The sequence below is a fragment of the Thermobia domestica genome, chromosome 1 (genome assembly GCF_964235325.1).
Source record: "Thermobia domestica chromosome 1, izTheDome1.hap1.1, whole genome shotgun sequence".
Taxonomy (NCBI): Eukaryota; Metazoa; Arthropoda; class Insecta; order Zygentoma; family Lepismatidae; genus Thermobia; species Thermobia domestica.
The window spans coordinates 139621176-139646398 of NC_137454.1; the positions used below are offsets into that span (position 1 = coordinate 139621176).

The following is a 25223-nucleotide window of genomic DNA, read 5'->3' on the forward strand; positions in this document are numbered from 1 at the left end:
AGAAAAATAATTGTTTTCGAAGAATATGGTAGGAAACTGAAAATATTTAATACTTTATTTTAATTTTTAGAGACATTACCAACGTAAGTAAATGATGAACTGTTGTCCATTGAACAGGAGGCACTGAGCTTGATACCTTGTGTTTAGTTTATGATATGAAGACTTTAAAACTTTTCTTTAATCATTTACTTTTAAATGAAAAACATATAATCTTGTATGCAAAATGGATTGAATTAAGGGCGTACGCACGCAAGGGATTCATTGGATGCGGACCACATTTAAAACTTTATAACCCAACAAACATATCAACACTTTCTTAAGAGAATTATGGTTGCAGAAGGAGAGAAATGTGTGATATACAGTAGAAAAGTCGATGTTACAGTACCCTTGTACTCTTTCTTTTCTTACAAAAGAAGTTAGTGTACTCTTTTGCTGAGAATATAGATGACAATATTGTAAAATTACGTGTTGTTTTATTGCAAGTAGAATAATGTTACTTCAATACTGCTTAAACGCAGTGACTGTTAGTGCAGGATTCACCCTCCAACAAATTTTAGGATGTTCAGACCCTTATTTGGTATATGCTTTTTTAAAAGAATAAAGCTTAGAGAGCTCAATACTTTGAGGTAAAGGATAAAATGTCTATGAAATGCATAGAAATATACAGGAAAATACTTTTCTTATTAAGATGATAACGTGATATACTTATTCCATTTTATATAGTAAAAGGACAAGATTGTACTTTTGTGAATAACTACCTTGGACTTGAAAATCAAACACAACCATTTTGTTAGACAACCACTAGAAATCCTACGTATAATGAATTGACACACACTGCAGACGCTTTACTTTTATTGATCCTGATAATAAAATTGTATGGTAACCTTATGAAAATTGTAGACCCACAGTGAGGTATACTCGGATATCAGGAGAGCACTATGACTCAGTGGTAGAACGACATTTTGATGGTCATGATTTAAAACCGACCAAGTGAACTTTGTGGTGGACAACATCTTTTTTCTCCTGGTACTTCCATTTCCTATAGCATTCATTTATTGGCTTATCCCTTAACCTAAAGGACGTTCTTCAGAGTAAGGAATCTATCTATTAATAAAGTGTTCCATGCATTCTCCTTCTTATATTACAATCAAATAATATTTTATTCGAATTCTCTGTTTAATAATATGTTTTAAGGCAATACAAAATAAATCTTTTCCAAGAAACAATTCGTTAATATAACATCATGATGTATGTTCTATTATTTTCCAAATATACTCCATAAACTTATATTCCATTATAATAAAATACATAAATGCAAAAATATATATTTGTCTTATTGTTATTGGCAATATATTCTACACTCTAATTCAATATAAAAAATCTTTTACTCACACTAAGGTTACTTTAAACGTACTTTCGTACATTCTTCTTGTACATTTTTACACCATATCAGTATATTTCCCAAAATCTTTTTCTAGTAAAATTTTTAATAGAGTGGGCCTGTATTCAAAGTCACACACAAGATCTCGGAAACGTTCAATAAAGTTCAATGTAATCAAAAACAATTGTTTATGCTTTTTTCTGTAAATTGATAATAATTCTTTACGAACCTCAACTTTTGTTATGGTTTCTATAGCTTTCCGTTCAAGACATTCCGTATTCAACATCAAACAATCATGCTTTAAATGTCCACCTTCCAAAAAACCGCATGCAATACAAATACAAATATCGTCTGATTTCCAATATATTATACACTCTTTTATACAATCCAATGATGTACGTTCCACAGTACACTCACATGGTAACTTCAAAAATTCTTCCAACTCCCAATTCTGCACTGGGGAATTACTCACTGTTGGTGAAGGTGTAGGGGGATATTCTTCTATTTCATGATCCACAACAAGTAACGGGAAAACTTCTGTTTCCAGTGGCGGAGGTTGCGAGCTCACCACCGGTTGGGATGTCCCCGATAAAGACGTCAATACATCCAAGTTGGCCGGGGTAACTTGTTTCCAGTGGCGGAGGTTGCGGGCTCACCACCGGTTGGGATGAAAATTCTGTTCCCGGTAATACATCCAAGTTAAACGGAGTAACTTCTGTTTCCAGTGGTGGAAAGTGCGGAATCACCACCGGTTGGGATAAAACCTGTTCCCTGCAAAGATGACAATTCTGTAAAATCACTTTCACCTCTTGTACTAAGATCCAACGGTTTCAGTGAATCCATGTTTTAAAACCAATCTATAACTCCTTTTCACTAAAAACACCGCTATATTTCAACAGCAAACAATTCAGGAAAATAAGATTTGTTCTCCAGTGTTCTATTAAGATTTTTTATTTCCTTCACCACCTAAAAACAATAAAAGAAATTAAGAATTAGTTATTTGCTGTATTACGATTTCCAATTACAAAATATAAGTATAAAGTTTCCCTTTCAACTTCACTACTACATTTCGTCCTGGGTAATATGTTCAAACGATCTCGGGTCTCTTTTTATTGCATTAGCTTTCAACATAAAAAAATCCTTAAGTTCAATCTGCGGTAACGTTAAACGTTCTGTCGCCATATAACCTCATTGTTACACTAGCGTTTATGAAACAAAACACAAAAGTTTACAATAATATTAATAATAATAATACTTACCGAATATTAGTTTATCTCTGTTTAAGTAATGATCCAATTAAAATGCACGTCTTTCGTCGCTCTCTGCTTTTCTCGTTTCTATCACTTATTTGCTTCAGCACCTAAAACAAAAGAAAAAAACTGTACTTAGTTACCGTATTACGACTTTTCAAATTACAAAATATGATATTCAACGTAGCACTAACGTTCTCAACCATATTGGCTTTGCATGTAAGAGAGCCATGGTTCGATTCGCGGTGCAGATTGTGCTAACTACCTCTCCAGTATGTTTATTCATACACAGTAAAATATACCATTTATAACTGAGAAAAGTCTACAGTGCAAGCAAGCGTACGGTTCTCCACGTGGAACAGTCTTGGTTCGAGTTCCGGCAGTGTCATGGCTCCCTGCTCAATAAAACTTCCTTCTTACCATATACTTTCTAAATACTAGTTATACGTCTTACACAATTCATAGCTACATATAAGTAACAATACCTGCTAAGCAAAAGGTTTATCGTACGGTTTTTCGCGTGGAAGAGCCTTGGTTCGATTCCCGATGCGGATTCTGTTGACTTCCTGTTATGTCATACACAATTCATAGCTATATATAAGTAATAAGTTCACACTTCAAGCATAAAATTTAGCGTACGTTCTCCACCTGGGAGAATACTCATTCGATTCCCGGTGCAATCATTAATATTGATTCCCTCTACCCTCCATATTACATTATACTATATCTTAGTCATGTTATAATTCCATAAAAGTACACCGTGTCATATCATTTTCAATGCAGGAAAATGCGCAATCAATTTCCGATAAAACAAACACTTCCGTCCCCTTATACTCCAGACAATTACAATATGTCCCTTTCCCATATAAAAAATGAACAAGTATAATACAAGAAAACTACAACGTTAGTGCTTACCAATCTTCCAGTCTCTCCTAGTAGTAAAATATCTTCTTCGCAAACTTAACACTTGATGTTCCTGCTGTCTTCTTTCTAAATGTACACATCACGCAAATAAATCGTTATTTTTATACCCTTCAATCTTTCCAGAAGTTTTGAGTGTGTTCTTTCCCATATTCCAACAATAATAAATTTAAAAAAGATCTCGAAGTTCCCAGTGCTTTCTTTCACTCATTCCAACGATCACAATTCCAGAATATTCTCCATCAGCTGTCGCGTTACATGTCATGCATATTAATGAATCCAACAATCTATTACCTTGTTCTAAGTGTGTGATCTGCATATTTTATTTCCGAAAGGTCTTTTCTGTATTCTGCTTGTCCAATTCACATTTCTTTTTCACCGGAAAACATTTATTATATGTCATGTTCTCTATACAACCTCCGGCCGCATTTACATACATTATCGTATTTCTTCTGTGTCATTAGTATGCGGAGAAAAGGTGTATCCATTCTTCAAACTGTCAACCGGCCGTATTAGGAAGTGCTAAAATATCAAAAATATCGTCACTCATGAATATTGATGAGTGAGGAAAACTGTCCAACAAACTACTAACCTCATATCAGTCAGTACATCCGTTTATCATCTCCACAAATATGGAAACTTATTGCTCTTTTGCATTCTGATTGGCTCTTAGAGACTGCCGCACCCAAGATACGTGGCGTGACACACATATACACACGTGTACTGTCACAGCCGGAAGAATTTAATAGCATGATTTCTAGACTTATCTATAGATTCCTAACTATTTAACCAATTTCCGCATATTAATGCGGTGTCACGTTGTCAAAATTATGATTATGTATCCTGTTGGATGACTATGAGTAAACTTCGACAAGTAACCTTCCTACAAAATTGCGCAGCAAAAGCAACATTAGTCACTTTCAGAAGGTTTTACGTATTTCCTGTCTCTGTTGCTAGCTTGTGGCAATTCAAGAGAGAAAAATGTCTTTTATAATGCATGTTAATTCAAAATAGCCTTCTCAATTCCTTCAATAAAGAGCAATGTAACCATACTTTTTGGACTCAGCGTCACAATAGGCCTAATGTTCAAATGGAATGGTTACAGTTAATCTCAAGGGGAGAGAGCTCTTCGGGTCTACTACCCTTTTTCTAACCAACTAATGAACAAACTTTTATATCACTATGCCAAATTATCTAAGTAACCGCACCTAACAAATAAAAAAAAACCTGGCTCACAACATTTTGTTGGATTTTTTTTTCAAACAAAAACTACCTTGTGGGCTTGAGGAGCCCCCCTGAAGATTTGTAGGCCTAAAATCGTTAGTAGCACAAAATTTCTACCCCATTAGGTTTCAGTAGGAGGTAACAACACAGATAAAATATGTTTTTGGGACGTCGAATTCACACACACGCATATATATATATATATATATATATATATATATATATATATATATATATATATAGGGGGAGGACAAAAAGATCTAGAACGTTTGCAAAAGTGTGAAAATCATACCTAGTATGGTGTGGGGCCTTCTTTTGCGTACAAAACTGCTTGGACCCGACGTGGAATGGACGTATACAGCTCCTGAATCGTGGTGTGTGGAATTTTGTACCGTTGTTCCTCCAAAAATGCTCCTTAAGGAATGCTGATGGAGGGTATTGAGACCGAACACGCCTTTCTAACTCAGACCACAATGGCTCAATGATGTTCAGATCTGATGATTGTGGGACCCAGGGGAGGTGTGATAGTTCCTGGTCATGCTCCGCAAACCATGATTTCACCGTTTTTGTAGCGTGACAGGGTGCCAAATTATCTTGGTAGATGCCATCACCATCAGGGAACAATATTTGGGCCATGGGTAGAACTGGTCCCCCAAAATGGCCTCATACACCGTAGTATTCATCATTCCATGAAGGGCTATGATGGGACCTGCAGAAAACCACGATATCACTACCCATACTGTAACAGAACCACCCCTATGCTTTACAGTTGGAAGCAGACGGTCTGTGTCATAGGCCTGCGACGGTGTTCTCCATACGTAAACACGACCGGTTGTTGGAAACAAGGTAAAGGTTGATTCATCGTACCACATTACGTGTTTCCACTGCTCATGAGTCTACGCCTTGTGGTCCTTGCACCGCTGGATACGCCTCTTCGCATTTACTGCTGTGACCAGGGGTTTGGTGATAGCGGCCCTGCCATGAATTTTCATTTTATGAAGTTCCCGTCGCACTGTTTTCGATGAAACCGGGTTCTGTAGACCGGAATTGAATTCACACGTAATTTTCATTGCAGTGGTCTTCTTTTTAGCTGCTACAATCCGTTTTAATGCACTCCGATCCCTATCTGACAGGATTGTCTATCGACCACTGTTGTGCTTTGCATATGTCGTTTGCCCATGAATTGTGTATGCCTTCGTGACATTGGACACAGTGCCTTTCGATAACCCCACAATGTTCGCCACCGTTGCGACTGAAGCTCCAACCAGACGGGCACCAACGATCATGCGTCTTTGGAAGTCTGTCAGGTCGCCCATTTTACCGCACCACTTTCACACCCCGACACTCACATTTGAACGGGTTACTGCTGACGGAAGAGGAAGGTCCACATGACACATTGAAAACAAAAGACGATCGGCAACCGCAACACGTGTTGTACAGTGGAGGACCAAACTTACGTGTTCTGTATGAAGTGTTTTTAGATTTTTTTCTACCCTATATATATATATATATATATATATATATATATATATATATATATATATATATATATATATATATAGTTTTATATCTGGCGGTACGCAACTGTATGGTGCACCGGCACCTTTTTAATAACGGACTATTTCCTCTTTTATCTTAAAAAGTGGCTGACCAGAAACTTCGAAATACCAAATAGTAAATATATAGCTTTCTTGAAAATCAGTGTTTTTATTGTTTTCCTTATTTTTTCTTTCTAAGGAAAGGGTTGCGAATCTTTCTTCCTTCTTGAAGTCAGTTGATTGTATTCAGGGACTACTTATTTCGGTCATTCTGTCTTTCGTTTACTGGCGTCGCCGCGCCTCCCTGCTTTCCATTCCTTTTTCACATGATACTGTGTAATATGAACCATAAAGGAACCGAGCAGATTTTTTTTTTCTGGAAAACTGATATCCCACAACGAAATAATCCCAACAAATTTGTCTATCGCTGAAGTTCGACTAAACTAAAAGCTAGTACAATTAAATAATTCTGTTGAGACTCCACCTCTGTACTTTCTCCGCAGAGGAGGAGCCTTTACCCAGTTCCTATTTTAATGCATCCAATTAATTGTTTTTATTTATTACTAGCAGCGTTCACCCCGCTTCGCTGCGGTCACCCCGGAACGCAATAAACTTTGTTACTTAGATAATTTTTACTTTTTCGCTTTCAAATTGCAGTAAATGTTAACATTATAGCGCCTGTCATTTATGTTAACCCGCCGAGTGACACGGTCATGCGGGTTGCATATAAATACGTTTATTTTTATACCTATGATGAACTAACAAAGGATTTGTACGTTATGGACACTTGAATGGTCAATTATCTCAAGACACTGGTAATTAAAAATTAAAGTGATATGATAAAAACCATCTAGGGTCCAAATCCTAATAACCCCCCAAAAATAAAAGAAATTGGTTCAGCCGTATTAGCGTGATGAGGGAACAAAGGATTTGTACGTTCTCTTTTATAATATAGATTAGGAAAAGGATTAAGTGAAAACATCCCCTAATTTTTTTCACAAAAGTTATTCATTAATTTAGTAGAGGTTTGTAGAACATTTTGGTAGCATAATTAGAGTAAGGCCACGCTAAGAAGAGCTCTGACAACTCTCACGTGCGATCAAGCGTGGTTGCCACGTTTATCTTCTGTAACAATACAATATAATAAGGGGCACATTTTGTGGGAAAAGAATCACCTATGTATTACAACAAAAATATTATTTAACATTATGCCTGACGAAAGTATTAGTCAGAAGAAACAAACAAATTAGTTTACAAAATCGTAAAGAAAACAACCGTTACTTCTAAACACATAGGGCCTTATGCAAAATCGTTTTGACGTATGACTAGCGTCATACTAAATGCCTGACTATTGCATGGAAACATATGTTAGTCGAACTCTTTAGTGTGACATCGAACTTCTTCGTGGCTAAGCGGCTAGCGTACGCCTTTGGCATGGGAGACCCCGGTTCGATTCCCGGCGGGAGCTTATGTAGTTCGGATTCTACGTTAATCAGTAGGTCCACGTCTCATATAACCTCGCTGCTGAAAGATACGTTAAACTCAAAATCAACTCAACTCTTTCGTATGACACTAAACACGCGTCAGGACGACTCTACGTAAGACCCATAATATTATATCTTTTATTAAAAAAAAATAATAATTGAAAACTACTTACGTTAGAGAATGACTTTCAATTGTAGACAATTTAACCCTTTCACTGTGGAAGGCGACGGAAAAAAATTTCCCTAACCTGCGAATGTCGATTATAGTCGACGTGTTAAAATTTGTTTGTATCTTGGTTTTGTCGATTGTAGTCGCCGAAGGTTTTCTGTGTGATTTCTATTGTTTATCGAAAACAATAGAACACAAAAAAAATGAACGGTACAACTTTGGCGACTACTCTCGACAAAGCCAAGATACGGACAAACAAATTTTAACACGTCGACTATAGTCGACATTCGCATGTTAAGGAAATTTTGTTTCTGTCGACAAAAGTCGACTTCCTCTGTGAAAGGGTTAATTCCGTTTACAGTAGAAATCCTACTCTTTTTTTTCCTAGGGTGGATAAAGTTTCGGTCGGTTCAGCGAGGTCTTTCGGGCACTTCTCTTTTGTGATTCTTTTCACAGTTGTAGGGCTAATGTATAAAGCTGAATCTACTCTTTCAATCACTTTATTCAATGGCAATAAAAGACCGTCATTACGTTCTTTTTTCGAAATATTCCCTAAGATTAAACACAAATTACCGTGCCTGACTTGTCAAGGCCACCCCTTTTCCGCACTTCTTACGCACTTCAGGCATTGTGTTCATAAACACAAACACACATACTAAATTTATATTTTAGGTCTATGTGAATAATACGAATACAAACTATGTTTCACTGATGAATGAAAATAACAACGATTACACCACAATATTCACACCAATGCACTGAGATGATAGCACAAAAAATCAAAACAACCTGACAACACAAAAGCTTTCACAGTAATGAGTAGGCATAAATGCGACAACACTGTTCCGTTACCATGGAAACAACCTAGTGTTTTCAAATGTATTTTTGTGGGTCTAAACCTATCCTTCCCTTCATATATTGGTGAAAATATGTCTTCTACGAAAAGACAAACATAGCTGGATCATGTTCGTTACTTTCCAACTACTCAATTTCTAAATCAGTCCTCATGAAAAGCTCATTATAACGGTCTCTGTAATATGTACACCGTATACTATGTACATTTTTTTTCCGATGTCAACAAATTTCCTACAAAGACCATTAAAAATTCTACTAATTTCAGCCTGACATTCCAAATCACGGTTCATTGCCCTTGAACTTTAGAAGAGCCGTACAGACTCGCTACCCTCTTCGCTTTCAATTCCACGAAAACCTACTCCCTGCAGCGACAGGGAGGTGGACCGGTTGTTCTTCCATGTAACCCCCCTTCTATTTACGTAGAAAATTTGTCAAAAGGACAGAGTTGTGTCAAAAAGTGGAAAAAGACAATAACGTTGTGTGGCAATAACGTTAGGCCTAGTGGAACTACGTTGTGCTGGAATGTTGAGGAGTAAAGTGAAGTACGATTATTTTTTAAATATCTAGTTTGTAAATATTTCAACTTATAATCTGATTCAATCAGTGATAAAGTAATTTGATTCCTTCATCGTTCTGTCAAGTGGTCGCTTTGATTCTTCTTGCTATGACAGTTCGCAACACTGTCGTCAACTTACACGATGTTAGATCTGCCAGAGCTCAGATTATGATGGCCTTAGAATAGTACTCTGAAGAACATTATGTGAACTATATACTGTGTGTGTTATTGAAATTCAGTATTTGTGGAATTCCTGATGCCTTTCGAAAACAAACTAGCAGGCTACTTTCGTCCGTTTACAGAGAAAAAAAAGAAACAAATCACAAAGAGGTATTGATTATCATTACATTTATTGTATTATAAAATGAAGATGTACGAATCAGACATTTTTAAAGTATGTTTATATGTGTGTACGTGAGAGATTTTAATTATAAGGCTACAATGATATGCTTAATAATAATAATAATAATAATAATAATAATAATAATAATAATAATAATAATAATAATAATAATAATAATAATAATAACCTGAAAGGTATGCACCATTTTAATTATTATGAAACAGGTCTAGCGTGCCGGCACCTTTTTCTCCACGTTACAATTTTTGCTCTATTCTGATCAATATTGAAATGGAAATTGGTAGATCTTTACTATTTTGTGTTTCAATAAGAGGGAAAATAGTTGAATATGAAATCTATTCTTAGGACAGTGAATCTATATCAAGATACCATTTCTTATAATCTCTTACCAATTCTGTTCTGATGCTTGTCGATGCACAGATATAGTCGTTCTATAACACTCCCATACTCTTGCGTTTAGAAACATAATTCCAAACAAGAGATTTAATATAAAAGATGTATAATAGAAATATAATTATTTCTACAGCTCTCTCTAGATCAATTCAGCACTCTTCAAAGAAATTCAACATTTTAAGCTATGAAGAATTGTGGTATAGATTTCATAGTATGGTCTTGTAAATAGAAAATAATATGCACAACGCTATAGGAAAAAATCACTTTATGACCTGCTAATACTGCGTATCAAAATAGGGGGAAATGTAATCATTACCGTTAAAGTTGTGAATCAGTAGTTATTCTGACCTTGGGTCCAGTCATTTATTAATCGTATACTGAGAAGTTCAAGGTATGTGTAATCTGAAAAAAGTAAAAAAAATTAAAATTTAATTAATTTAGAATCAGACAAACTATGCATTCGAACAAAAAATGTGCTATATTGTTTTAATTACTCTAACAGACAATGAGGAGCATTATGTTCAATTAACTGAAAAGGTATATTATTAAAAAAAATGTAGTTGGTGGAAAAGGAAGAAAACTCATATAGAATGTATACGTGTTTACAATTTCTACATTATTTTTTCTACATATTAATTGATAAATACTTCAAAAAGTCCATCTTCCGATATCATTAAACTGTTCAAGCTTGTTGCTTGAAGTAACACGTTTTGACTTATGTTTGGAACCAATAGCGTCAAATCAGAAAAAAAAAAAAAAACTATAAAACAACTTCCTCGCGTTCGTTACAGTCTATGAAAGACTAAGGTCGGTAGGTGGCGCAATTTGAACTGAGTGATCAGCACCCAATTCCATTATTTTTGGCTTTTGAAATCGAATTCGTTGATGGAAGAAATATTCAAACCGGAAGTGGTAGAAATCAGTAGTTTATGGTTTTAACATTAACTACTGTAGAGCATAAATTGTAATACATAGCGAGAAGCTGTTTCGTGCAATGCATAAAGTGTCAGAAGAATACAATTCATCTCCAGTGACTCTCATCTTTCTACGAAAATCGGAAGCAATAGAAATCCACTAATATTTCCGATTTCATTATTGAGAAAATACTAACCAAACCCTTTATGTGGTGTACACGGTAACTGCTACTTATTAAACTAATAGATAAAAACACTAAAATTTTGTTCGAAGCAAATATTGACAGGGAACATTATTTGATATACTCTGCAATGCCACCAGATTAACAGTGTTACAAATTCACCACAAAATTGTATTATTATTTTTTCAAGTAACGCTATGTCAGATTATCATAAATGTAGGATCTATATATGAAACGTAAACTTACAATACCACATTTACTGCTCAGAGTTACGAACTTCAGGAAGCTGCAACAACACAAACTTTGCAATTCTTAAAGCCTCTATAGGAAGTGGGTGGATTGTGCAATGCACGTAAAGTTTCTTAGTGTCTGATACTATGATCATGATATGACATATTTGAATGAATATGAACAAAAGCACAAAGGATTGAATAGTGACTTCAACTTTCGCCTATTCAAGATTCGCCTAATAATCTCAGGCAATGGAAATTACGGATGTTAACTCAAAGTGTAGGCTTATCTTGAATTCGAGATTCGTCTTGCAAGATTTGCCTAATGCGAAATTATGTTCGTAGTATTGACAAGAAATGACATAAAAAATTTGTAGTTTCAAAATGAAAATGAATTTTAAAAATTCATATTAAAACAGCATAAGCACAATTAAAGTTTGACATCGAAATATGAACATGTTACATGAAGTTACAAACTGTATTACGGGAAACATAAAATTAAGTAATAATTTCTAGACGAGTTAGCATAAATCATAAAATAAAATTAAACAAAGCACCAAGAATCAGTATAAGCACAATTACAATATATGGATAGATAGTATACACTTGACATAAGGAATCGAGCATCGATATCAGAAATGTTAATTTTTAATTCAGTGTAAGCTTTTTAGCCCAGTATGTAGGGGTATGAAATCGGAGAAACATTAGTAACTTAATGAAACTTGAGGGATAGCTTCTTTCCATCAAGTATAGGCATATCCTGAAAGTGCCCAGATATCCGCCTTAAGCCCCATCCAATATGACTGCCATATCTAATTTGGCTGCCACCGTCTATAGAACAATCATGTTTTCCTTGATTTCTTACTTTAGGTTCAATTATGCGGTCTTGGAACTTATAACAAAATATTTTGTAAATAAATTTTCTTTTTGTTTGATCTAGAATACGTCTCTATAGATTATGTAGATATAAAGTCGTAAATGATACAGTAGGCGTGTGTCGCTTAATTTTGTATCTTTCGGATTTTTTTTTTTTTTTTTTTTAACTTTCGTACAGAAGGCAGATTTTATCAACAAACCAAGATATTGAAATGTACGAAAATTCAGGATGAAACATGAATGATATGATACTGGTTTTACATTAATTTTCGGGAAGTAATACGACTTTGCCTCTGTCCCAGAAAGGAAATAAAACTTGTTAAAAACTATTCGAAAGATAGACAGTTAATTGCAACAGATTGTGCTAAAATAATCAACAAATCTACTACGAATCCTGAAGAACTAGTAAAAGTAGGATAGGGATTCCAATTACACTTTCATGCAACACATGATGGCGACGCACTGGCTTACATCGACATTACATATACAGGAGACTTATTTCACACCAGTCACTCATCCCTCAGTTTTACCCGTAAGAGCATGTGAGAGCACACGACAAATATTGAAGGTGTACTATCAGGAGGTGGAACAAGATATTCCAGCAATTGATTGGAGATCGGAAGAGAAAATGAAGAATGCTACTCAATTACTTGTTTGGACATACCAGCACCAAACTCTTTTCTGAAGCTGGTATCTTGCAAATGCAAAACTTCCATGCGCTTAGTCCAACTGTTCATACTCTATTTTACGCAGACATGCGCATTAATTGTAGGGAAATCACATTTTGGGAGTCAAAAATCAGCAGGATGAAAGTGGCATGTTAGTGCCTAGTGTTGAACTAGTGTTAGTTATCCTAGTGTTGAACTACCCTTGAATTACGCGTTACTTTTATGAGCCTTTCGAAGTTCCTCCTTTCTTTTTCTTTTTAGTTTTTCGGTTTAATAGGTACATTTTTTGTTCTGAAAGAAGTAGAGTTTATTACATGAAACCTAAATTACTAAAATATAAACGCTCTCTTTAAAATTTGTTGTTTCAGCTACTTTTTTCATCTAAAGGAGCAGTGGGTCTGATCCAACCCAACCGTATTGTTTACGGTCGAACAGTTCACCGTACCAGGGATAGGTTAATTTTGTGTCTTTTTGGATTTTGCTCAAATAACATTTTCTCTAAGGACTATTTTGCTAAATAAGTTTACAGAAACTTCCGTATAATGCTCTATTATTCTCAAATGTACCATATTTTGTATATATCAATTGTAATTATGGAATGTTGACATATTTTCTTTAATTTTTTTGCTTATATAAATATTATTTGTGTAAAAAAAAAAACAAGGAAATTAGAAAAATACGCTTGAAAGAAACGTAGGTACAAGATTAAGCGATACAAGCTTACTCTATCATTTGTAACTTTATATCTATCTGATCAATAGATGAATTATATATCAAACAAAAGAAATTTTATTTACAAAATATTATAAGTTCCAAGACAGTATAATTGAACATAAGATAAGAAATCAAGGAAAAAGTGAGTTTTATAAACGGTGACAAACAAATTAGATATGGCAGCCATATTGGATGAAACTCAAGAGGGATGTTCGTTTTTTTTTTTTTTTTTTAAGAATGTTACTATACTTGATGAAAGGAAACTATTCTGCAAGTTTCATTAAGTTACTAATTTTTGATGAGTTTGTCAAAAAAATTTTCTACATACTGGACTATTTTGAAAAAGCTCGAAAATGTTTCAAGAGGAAATGTTAATTATAAATGAGGTGCAGGACTACCAACGTATGCGAGCTAAACCGTTTTTTTAAAATCAACTTTCGCCTAATAAGAAAATTAACTCTATGTCATCGCTTTGATTGACGATTGCATAGCTAGGAGGTGTTAGGCGAATCTTGAATAGACTTTATTAATAAGATCACTGATAAGTATCACACCTAATTACGTATATAGCTTTTTTTAATGTAAGGAACATAAGTTTACAGCAATTTGACATCTCAGAGGGTGCTATACCAGTGGCGGCTAATGTTAAAAATGAAATGAAATTTTTGAGTTTTACGTCCCACGGTTATGCCGGTTAGGCTAAAGGAGACAGTGATGATGAGTAATGAATGAAATGGTGGAATGAAGAAAGTGGGAGGAAACGGGAGAACCCCGAGAAAACCCACGCACACGGTGTTTGTCCACCAAAAAGTTCACTTGGCGGGAGCAGGGATTGAACCCGAGACCCCTAGCACCAGAGGTGAACGCTCTACCACTGAGCCACCGCGGTCCCAGGCGGCTAATGTTAGTGTAGCAGCGTTGCGCAACGACCAAAATATTAAAAAAAAAAAAGTAGTAGTAGTAGTAAAGAACAGGGAAAAATACTTTCTAATACTCCCATATATACTTTAAATAACATATTTTTTTACTTCTGACACTGTCCGCTCCGTTAATCCATTTTAAAAAGCGAAAAACAATCCGTCACAAAGTCTCTAATTTATATTGTGTTGCACCGAGCATACAACGACCAGATTTCTTCAGCGCGGGAATTGGAGCGAATGTTAAGTCTCCTTTCCCCTATCTCAGAAGTTAAAGCGACTGGTCGTTGCAGGGCTTCTGCAACATAGCAAGGTTTCCAGTGAACGAGAAGGTTTTTCGCGCTAAATAAGATTTCTGAATTTTATTTCACTACCAATTAACAAATGGAATTTGCTTTTATGCATTCATATTTTTAAATTACGGTACTATACTGAAGGAAACAAATATAATAAATACTAAAAAAAAAAAAGAAAAAAGAAAGAAAGAAAGAAAAAAGAAAAAGTGATTGCAGAATTCCAAAATAAGAATGAAAATATGTAGTAGAGCAGAAAACAAATTAAAGTAAACACGTATTTACAAGTTAATTCTTAGCTTATATAGATAATGAAGGCTTCTTGTACAGTAATTTGAGAAACAAATATTAATAAGTCAATATATAGAAGTCCCTCTTTGTGGATAGTATTTTGGATTGTGGATAGAATATACTTATTTCTTTTATAAAATAAGTGTATTTTATACTATTGATAATTTTCCACATAAAACTGTTTGATGGTAAACGCCACATGGAATTTGGCATTAGTTATCAATGCTCAGGGGCGTAGCCACGAGCGGGGGCACCGGGTCCGGACCTCCCCAAAATTTCGAAACTCGACTAACATTTGTAGACTTCCTAACAAACTATACTTGTTTAACAGATAAATTATTGATGTAAGCTAAATATTTTATTTTACGCCTCATCATCTACTCTTTCTTTTCTTATAAAAACAATCGTTCTCACGTTTTTTCTTAAAATATAGGTGACAGTAATTAAAAATTACTTACTTATCGTCTTTTCGGGTGCAGAATAAGACAGGTTCGATATTGGACCCCCCCTTCCCCAGCAAACATTTCTGGGTGTAAAACTGACAATGCGTTTGTTTTGATGTTCTTTGACTTTTGCTTCTGTTAATGCTGATCCTACATCTGGCGGGTTTCAAAGTTTACTTTCCAGAATGTATGACATTGGTAAGCGTTGTTTCACCTCATGTGGAATCATATTGTGTTCATCGTACATTGCTTAACAACCAACACGGATGATTTGGAATAGTTTTTCTTTTACGTACGTACGTGTGTGTGTGTGTGTGTGTGTGTGTGTGTGTGTGTGTGAATGTATGTATATGTAACATTCGCAATTCATATACCGGTACCTCTTTTGTATCAGCTGTTTTTTTTTTTTAATCAGCTGTTTGGTTTTTAGTTATTAGATTTAATTGTATTGTGTGTGCTCTAATTCTGTAAATAACCTACAAATTCTGAATGAATTCTACACCACGACTTCTGTAAATAACTTTAATAATAATAATAATAATAATAATAATAATAATAATAATAATAATAATAATAATAATAATAATAATAAGAAGAAGAAGAAGAAGAAGAAGAAGAAGAAGAAGAAGAAGAATTTGCCCAGCTTTCAACTGAGAAAAAAATGTGGAATTAAGGATTAGACAAAACAAGCAAAGGACACTTCAGGAGAATGTTTGAAAAAAAAATATCCGGTTTAAATTCATAGGACATCTTATGGCAGTAATGCTGTTTGCACTAGATATATTTTCACAATTTATTTTTAATTTTTCTAGATAAACTGTGAATAAAGTGTGTTCAATTTACATTTTTTTAATAACTAATCTGCCACGAACTGTCTTCAGTCTATGCTGCAGAGGAATTCGGATCACTATCAGGGACTGGGTTTGCTAGAATGAATTGTTCGTAATAATCTAGAAAAATTATTCAGTGAATCTACAAAGCCTCTGAAATTAATAATAACTGTACCTATGACGTTAGCAAAAGAAAAAAGTTTTTTTTTTTTCCACATCGAAAAGAATTGACACTTTCAAGAAAAAGAATGTCCGAAGAAAGGTTATCACCATTGGTTATGCTTCTCATCGAAAAAGACCTGACAATAAGCATACCAGGGTTCAATCAGCATGTATTAGGCAGAGTTGCTCCAATCAAAGAGAGGAGAATAAACTTAATAATTAAATAAGGTGACTAATCGGATAAAATGTTCCGCATTATTAATTTTTTAAAAACAGAATATTATTTAATTTCACATGTTACGTAGCATTTGCATCTAAAATTATGCTGATTAGTCAATGAGTCCTCTTTATATTTTCTGTCTCCGATCGTTCGTACTGCAACACCCGAAAACCACAATCCACTGACCGCCACTGTGCTATACTGCTTAAAATGACGTATTTATTAGGGTTATCATATACAAGGGTGGGCTGAAAAGTTTTACCTGTTGATTAATATTTTGGGTTATAGTGAACATAATTTAATGAAATAATACTAATAATATAAAAAACAATGTGCACCTTGAGATCGACGCTTCTTTACATTGTCACCATCCACTTTCACACACTTTCTCTAACGGCGCACCAGTTCTTCCATGGCGTTACGGTAGAAATCCTTGCCTTTGGAGCGACATCACGACCGACTGGACGCACTCATCTGATGAGTAGTGGGAGTCCTTAAGGTGTTCCTTCACTAGAAAGATACAAAACTGGCTAGGTGCAAGGTCAGTGCTGTATGGGGTGTGTGGGAAGAAAGTGTATCCAAGCTTCTATGCAGTGGATGGGGTCTAACGTTGTCAGAGAAGGCGGCCTGACGCGTGTCAGTCGATCCTTTAGCTTTTTTAGGGTTTCGATGTACCTAGGGGTATGCACAAGTCGAGATATGTCTCGAATCTCGTCTCGACTCGAATCGAAAACGAGACGAGATTAAAGTCGAGTAACGCTTTGCGGAATTCGATACGAATCGAGTAGAAACTGCTCGTAAAAGTCGACTCATCTCGAAAGAAACTTTTAAAATTATTTCGAAGAAGCTATTCACTGAGAAACAGCTATTTGCCTTGAAACCAATATCAATATATATTACCTTAAAAGATACAGAATGTGTAAACTTAATAGTTAACTTTTCGACAACAAGCTTTAATTTTCATCTCACTTCAGTTAATTAAAACTAATAATTGTATGTCGTAATATTTGATAATATTTCAAATATAATAATAATACTTAAGCATCTATCCAGATGTCTAATTCGTATAAAACTAGTGCAATAAAGTGGACTTTATAAATTCTCTGTGTATGAGTAATTGGCAGTATATAGTAATTTAATATAGTTACAGTTATCGTCTATTTGTTCTCATGAACGCAATAAGCCTACCTAATGACTCCTGGACTATTCGATTTCCCAACTGTTTTGAGGCTTTAATGCGTTTTAGCATATCATGAGTTATAGAAGAATGTATAGGGTGTTTCAAAATGAATATCGGAGTTTAAAGCTTTGTAGTATTTATTGCATTTAACATTGATAAATAATACATCAAATGAAAGAACAACTCAGTTTTTGCTACAAATGTTCAGTGTGAGCACCATTCGTCTCATGGAATACATCGAGTCAATAGGTGAGTTCTTCCCAAAGCTTGATCAGTGTGTTTCGAGTAATTGTTGCAACAACTAATTCAATCTTCTTCCTTGAGTCGGGTAGGTCAGCTGGTAGCGGAGGCACCTACATATGATCCTTTATGAATCCGCAAAGGTAAAAATCGCATGGCGTCAGATCTGGTGAACCTTGAAGCCCATAAACTTTCCGCCGGGATATGACACGAAACACATTCAATTTAGGGAAATCTCGTTGCACCTGTACCATTTCATGGAGATTTGCTGACCCCAAGATGCGAACATTATGAGTTTTCACATGGTCACTTAGGCGAAATGTCGATTCATCACTGAAGACGACACGATCCAGAAAATCTTCCTCCTCATGCAGCAATTAATCCCCATCTTTGCTACTAGCGCTTTCTAACGGTAGACAGAGGAAACAATGCATGCGCGTGCGTGCATACAAAACTATTTGAGTTGCTCCTTCATATTATGTATTATTTATAGGTGTGATAAATACTACAAAGCATTAAAACTCCGATATTCATTTTGAAACATCCTGTATAATGTAACATTTGTTGTATATCACATATTATGATATAGATATGACTGCTTTACATAATATATTACAATAAATGCTTGGATACCAAGTGACCTAACGCAAAATAGACTTAGTTGTAGTTTTTCAAATATTGGAGCCACTAAAAGCGACGTTGTGTGTTGTTTGTGATCGCATCACAATAAGATGGCTTATTCGTTTGAAATGAATTTTGGAACACAGTACTTGCTTCAAGCGCTTTTATCATGTTAACATATGATTAATGGCATATGTTAAGAGGGTAGGAGAGTTTGAGTTTATGCAAAAAATGAAATACCTGTTTATACATATAAATTACGCTGTTATTGAAATGTGTATTCTAAAGAGGAAAGAGGGTTCAATATTTTCCATAAACCTATTATTCCCGCGTTATTATAAAAAGGAAATTGATGCACTTTTATTTGGTCTGTCTATAGACCATCACTACTTTACTTGCTAGAATTTTTTCCTCCGACTTACCTTTATCTTAAGTTTTAAAAGTTGTACTATAATTCAACTTGTAATTTCCAGATGGATATCAAATCGGTAACAAATAATGAGCATCGAACACAGGTTGAACAGCAGAAAACTGTCCCATCAATTGACTCAATAAAGGAACACTACGAGAAGCAACTGAAAGACTTAAAGACTACACTTACAGAATTAAATAAGTGTCTCGACAGAGTTATGGAAATGAAAGGTAAGTTGCAATCTGATATCATTGAAAAGCAATTACCTTTCGTATTGAAACATTACTCAGGCGTAGGTCTCCTAGATTTCTAAACCGGAAGACAGGACACTTTACGAAAATTAATTTACAGTATATTCAGTTATGCACTTGTTTCTTGCTGAAATACCAAAATTAATTAAACAATAGGTCAACATTCACCAAAAGTGAGTGATCAAGAGTAGATTATTCGTATAAGTTGATTTGGATTATACCAGGTTTGAAACGAGATGATTTTTAAATTTTACGTCCCACGATTATGCCGGCTAGGCTAAAGGAGACGGTGATGATGAATAAAATGGTGGAATGAAGAAAGTAGGAGAAAACGAGAGAATCCCGAGAAAACCCAAACACGGTGTTTGTCCACCACAAAATTCACTTGAAGCGAGCTGGAATCGAACCAAGCACCCCATACACCAAAGGTGAACGCTCTACCACTGAGCTTAACCTGGGATCCAAATCACATGAACTCCTGCCGGTAATCTTCCATCTGTTGAGTATCGTTAACTAATAAAAGTATTTAAAAAAATATATATCGCACAAATGATAACTTATCTTTAAGATGGAAACCGGGACATTTAGAGTCCCGAACAGTTCCTGAGAGAACATGTGATATAAATTCGGGATTGTCACTGCTTAACCGGGAGATCTGGGAGCCCTACTCAGGTGTACTTGTTAAAAGAGTTGTTCGAAACATGACATGTGCAATGTACTTGCTTGTAGAGATTTAGCTGTAACAAGAGAGTAATCTTACAACCTACAATGAGGACGGGCTCGAGGGAGGGTCACAGGTAACTCGCAGCACTTAATTCCATTATAGAATTTATTTCAAAATCTACGTAAAATGAATTCAAAACACTACTTGCGTTTATGTTCGAGGCAACTCGTAGAGATTAACTAACTAATGTTTATATTCAAATTTCATGTTCAATGTTCAACTTCGAACTAAACATGTCCATAATAACAATTATTTCGACTTTTTTTTTTAACTTTTACGAATATATACTTTTACTAGCAACTACTAGCTTCGTATTGAAACACTACTCAATGTATCCGTATCTACCCTCAATTGCATTTGTCATTAATATTGATATAGTTTTGGAGAATTTCAGCCTGATTTCATCGCATACCTTCTACTTATTCACAGAGTTAGAAATGGCAATGCTGTGTGTTTCGTAAGCCTCCGACAATCTAGCCTTATCTTTCCCTACCTCGCTAGCCTACTCAAATCTTTCCTCAGTAGCTTCACTATTTTCAAGAACATAATATACATAGAAGAGTATCGGTATTTTAAAGCTGTAATCACACATAAAATGAAATAGTAAAACAAAGTTTTTTGTCTACCAGTGTGAGTACCTCTTCTCACGCGGCACACATCCAATCGATAGACGAGTTCTTTCCATACTTTTCTCAATATGCGTAGAATAATGGAAGAGACGGCAGCTTCAATCCTGCACCGCAAATCGAATAGGTCAGTACGTAGCGGAGGCACATACACACAATCCTTTATAAAACTCCAAAGGAAGTAATTTTATGGAGTCAGATCATATAATCTTGGAGGCTACGCCAGACAAGCTCTCAACTGGTCTATGCGATTAATCCAGAGTTAGAGACCACATGATCCAACCAATCCTTCAGTTATTCCGATGAGGAGGCGCGCAATCTTAAGTTGCCAAATTCTGCAGTTGAGGTAACGATCATACTCGAAGCATATCTAGGTAAGTAACTCCTGTTTCGCTAGCTCTAGCGAAATATAACGACCCGTAAATTTGCGGTTGGGATATTGCACAGAAAACATTCCCTTGTAAGAACTTTTGATTTTCTGATCCGCAGATGTGGCAATTGTGTGTGCTTCCCAGTCCACTAAGATAAAATACTGATTTATCAGTTAATACAATTCGATTTAAAAAGTCAATACCACGCACCACGTTGATCACGAAATTCGCACGCTTAGCATAATCGGTAGACTCCAAAACCTGTATCATATGTAAACGGTATGGGCGCTAATGTAAGTGTCTCATTAAAATCTTTCATACCGGCATTGCTAGTTCGCGGCTGATTTTTTTCTTCCTTTGGCCTGCACAGGAAAGATTCCCTGATACATTCAATATTCTCTTGAGACATTCTTGGTCGTCCCATACTCCTTCCCTTATACAGGGATTTGGTAGTTTCAATTGTTTATCCAATGACGAGTCACTTAGGGGATCACAATTACGAACTTTCTATGGACACATGAACTGTTGCCACAGATTCACATTTAGCAAACTGCAAACCACAACAGATTTTCTATTCGGGCATCAACATCCTCACTATCAGGCGGAAAGTTAGAGGAACAATCTACGTGCACGCATACATAACTACAACTCAACTTTTCTTGTTGATTATGGCCATGAATGAACAGTACACCACATGAGAGACATTGTAACAAATTAAAACCCCGAAATATTTTCACGTACATGCTATATAATACTTGCACTTTTGTTAATGTTTTTCTTTCTTTCTCTCTCTCTCTCTCTCATTCGGCGTTAAGAATGTTTGAAATTCATTGTTAGTGGTGACAGCATTGCAAAATCCTACTCCCTCTACAAACTCGAAGAAAGAAAGACAGAAAAAATGCTGGGACGTATGCAATATTTTGATCTTCATTGACTTCTAAACTTGCTATTTTTGAACTTAAAAGTTTACAACATACGTAAGACAACTGGCAATTCTGGAAGCTCCTATGAACTTCCGACATATAGTAACTTCAAAATTACACATATTAAGTTCACAGCTGTATTTTCCAAGGACAGAGGTCTCCCAATTTGTGTACAGCTTATCATATTAGGTCTTCCCTTCTCCCAAATCCATTTATGTTTAATTACTACATTCTTAAGATTTTGTTTTTCCATTTATTCTTGCAGCTCGATATTTCATCAGAGTTGAAAAAACTTAAACAACGAAATAGTTACAATTTAAGTTTCGATTTCTTTGTGCCTGTGAAAACTCCGGCTTTTCAGGGCTACCAAGCTTTCAATTGAACATGAGAGAAAGAAAGAATAAAATTGAATTCTTGAGTACTCTGGTAAGAAACTAGCAATTTTGTAACGCTACAATTACTTTTCTCGGGAGAATACATTTTATGCTATTTTTGATTACAGTGCAATGTGCAGAAATGGAGATCGACTACGTAACAATGATCAGTCCAACTTTACGTGAAAAATTGGAAAATGCCACTAAAATATGTCCAGACTGTAAAGGATTGATTATGTTCGAGGAATTTGAGAGCTGTAGAAATAACCAACCAGGACAATCTAGTGAGTCACCAAACAAAGAATAATTATTTGTTGGCAACAGCAATTTAGTTGAAGGTTTATTGATACAATTAACGTTGTTTCATATTTATTCATCAGTTTTTCTGAAAAGTATCGCTATTAAAAGTAATTACTATGTTTTAATTTTTCAAGAATCTGTAAATAAGAATTAATTTGTTAATATGTGAAAGCAACCACTCTCCTTAGTACTGTTAACAAAGCTTAATTCTACTTTTTTTTATTCTTAACGCGAACAAAATGCTAAATAAAAAATTATTTTCTTAACTTCTTAAATTATTTTTAAAATCACTGACAAAGGGAAAGCAGACTTTGGAAAATGAATTTCGAGGCCACATTTCACGAGGTAGCAGTGCACATTTAAAGTGTTAATATTACAAACTGAGAGAGTGCAATAGTCAGAAATAGCGTCTTAAAATTTCGGACTCGCCACATATATGATACTACGCGTGAAGTTATCAAGTAACGGCGTGGCAGAGTGAGGAGCATCTACGACTCACGTGCAAAGGTCTCGGGTTCGATTCCCACTCGAGTCACCTTTGCTTTAACCAATCAAGTAATCATTTATAACTGCAAGTAAAATATTAATTCATCATATGTTTATAATGCATAAAACAATAGAAGTGTTCAAATCAGTTGTAAAACATTTCCATGTTAACTAGCAACAAAATGTAACCTTAAATATATTGATGATATTATGGTTCAGTCGTTGTGTAAAAATGTTCTTGACGCTTCGTGTCTATATCTGAAGACAGTTTGCGAATTAGAAGTGGGATGAGGGAGAAATCCGCTTTGGTAATACTGTGCTGTAACGAGAGGTGTCACTTCAGACTTCGCTTGAGGAGGGGAAGCAAGAGCACCACCGACATAAAGACTTTCACGTTTTGAACTACTATATTAGTAGACAATCGATTAAAGTATATGTATTCCTCAAACTCTCAGGGGTGGGAACAATTGTCCTCTCCTGCTCCCCCTAAATAACGCTCCTGGCTACAACTGTTATAGTTCCTATGCTATTGTCATCTGAAGCACAATTCATCCCCCTTGCAAAAGTCCGATTAATTCGCATACTGTCTGTAGTTACCGCTGGACGCTTGTCACGTACAAAAAAAAAAAAAAAAAAAAAAAAAAAAAAAAAAAAAAAAAAAAAAAAAAAAAAGACTCGAGCGGGAATCGAACTCAGGACCTTTTGCACGTGAGTCGTAGATGCTACTCTTTGCCACGTCTTCACTTGATAGCTTTACGCGTCGCATCATATATGCGGTGAGTCGGAAACTTTAAGACGCTTTTTCAAGGCTATTTCTGGCTATTACGCTCTCCCAGTTTGTAATATTAACACTTTAAATATGCGCTACTACCTCGCGAAAGATGGCTTTGAAGTTCATTTACCAAAGTCTGCTTTCCCCTTGTGAGTTTAAAGAAACTTTAGACTTTCATTTAGAAAGCTCAGGGTGTCTACTGATATTGGAAATACTTGAATTTTGATCCACATACTAGAAAAATCATGAAACTCGTAATTTGTCAACAATACTTTTTTGTAATTGTTTTAATAGTCTTAGAAACAATTTTGTATCCATTGAGATTGTAATTTTTTCCAAAGCAAGAGTTGTATACATTTTGTAATTAGACATTTAAAGCAATGGGTGGAGTGGAGGGCTGTGAGGAGAGTTGAGAGGCCCTTTAAAAAATGTTAAAAAATTATTGTATTTTAAAAAATTAAGGTTAACTAAATTTATTAAAAAAAATATTCTTTTGATGGTAAAACAATTACAAACCTGAAATAATTAAGAGTGTGATTATTCCTAAAGAACTTTAAAAAAAATCATTGTATCAGGTACAGGAATTTTGCTGATAGTTATACTAAATATACTGGAATTTTGAAAATGAAACTCAGTCGACACCCTGAAGCTGCTGGTTGTACCTTGATTATCTTAGGTCCATGGTTCGTACCTCAACGTCTTTCGAGTGACTCAGATTTCCCGACACCAAACGCATGTTACGACATAAATTAGCGAAAATTTCCCAAAATTTTCCTGAAAAAAGTCTCGTTTTTTATTTTGGGCACCTTCTTGGGGCTCCAAATTCAGGTACTTCAGAAAATACTTCATATTCTAGGCTATATATCTGCCAAGTTAATAAGACAATAAGAAAGTTATTCCATTTAAGGAAAAATTTTGTAGCTAATATGATTTCGAGCGGAAGCTTTTCATATGTAAATGCTAGAACGTGACATTATGGATAAAATAAAAAAAATTATAATGTAATTAAGTTGACCATCGTATGATTTACTTATTTTAAAGGGATCAACGCCGTTTTCAATTACTACCTTG

At 35.1% G+C, this 25223-nt stretch overlaps 1 protein-coding gene across 1 annotated transcript; it reads left to right on the forward strand.

The window, feature by feature from the left end:
* Window positions 1-10425: 10425 nt before the first annotated feature.
* LOC145666644 (uncharacterized) lies at window positions 10426-23985 on the forward strand. The gene is made up of 3 exons (XM_081734098.1): window positions 10426-10523; window positions 19387-19555; window positions 22723-23985. Exons 2-3 carry the CDS (start codon window positions 19387-19389, stop codon window positions 22899-22901), a joined length of 348 nt encoding a protein of 115 aa, XP_081590224.1. The 5' UTR covers window positions 10426-10523; the 3' UTR covers window positions 22902-23985.
* Window positions 23986-25223: the final 1238 nt, after the last annotated feature.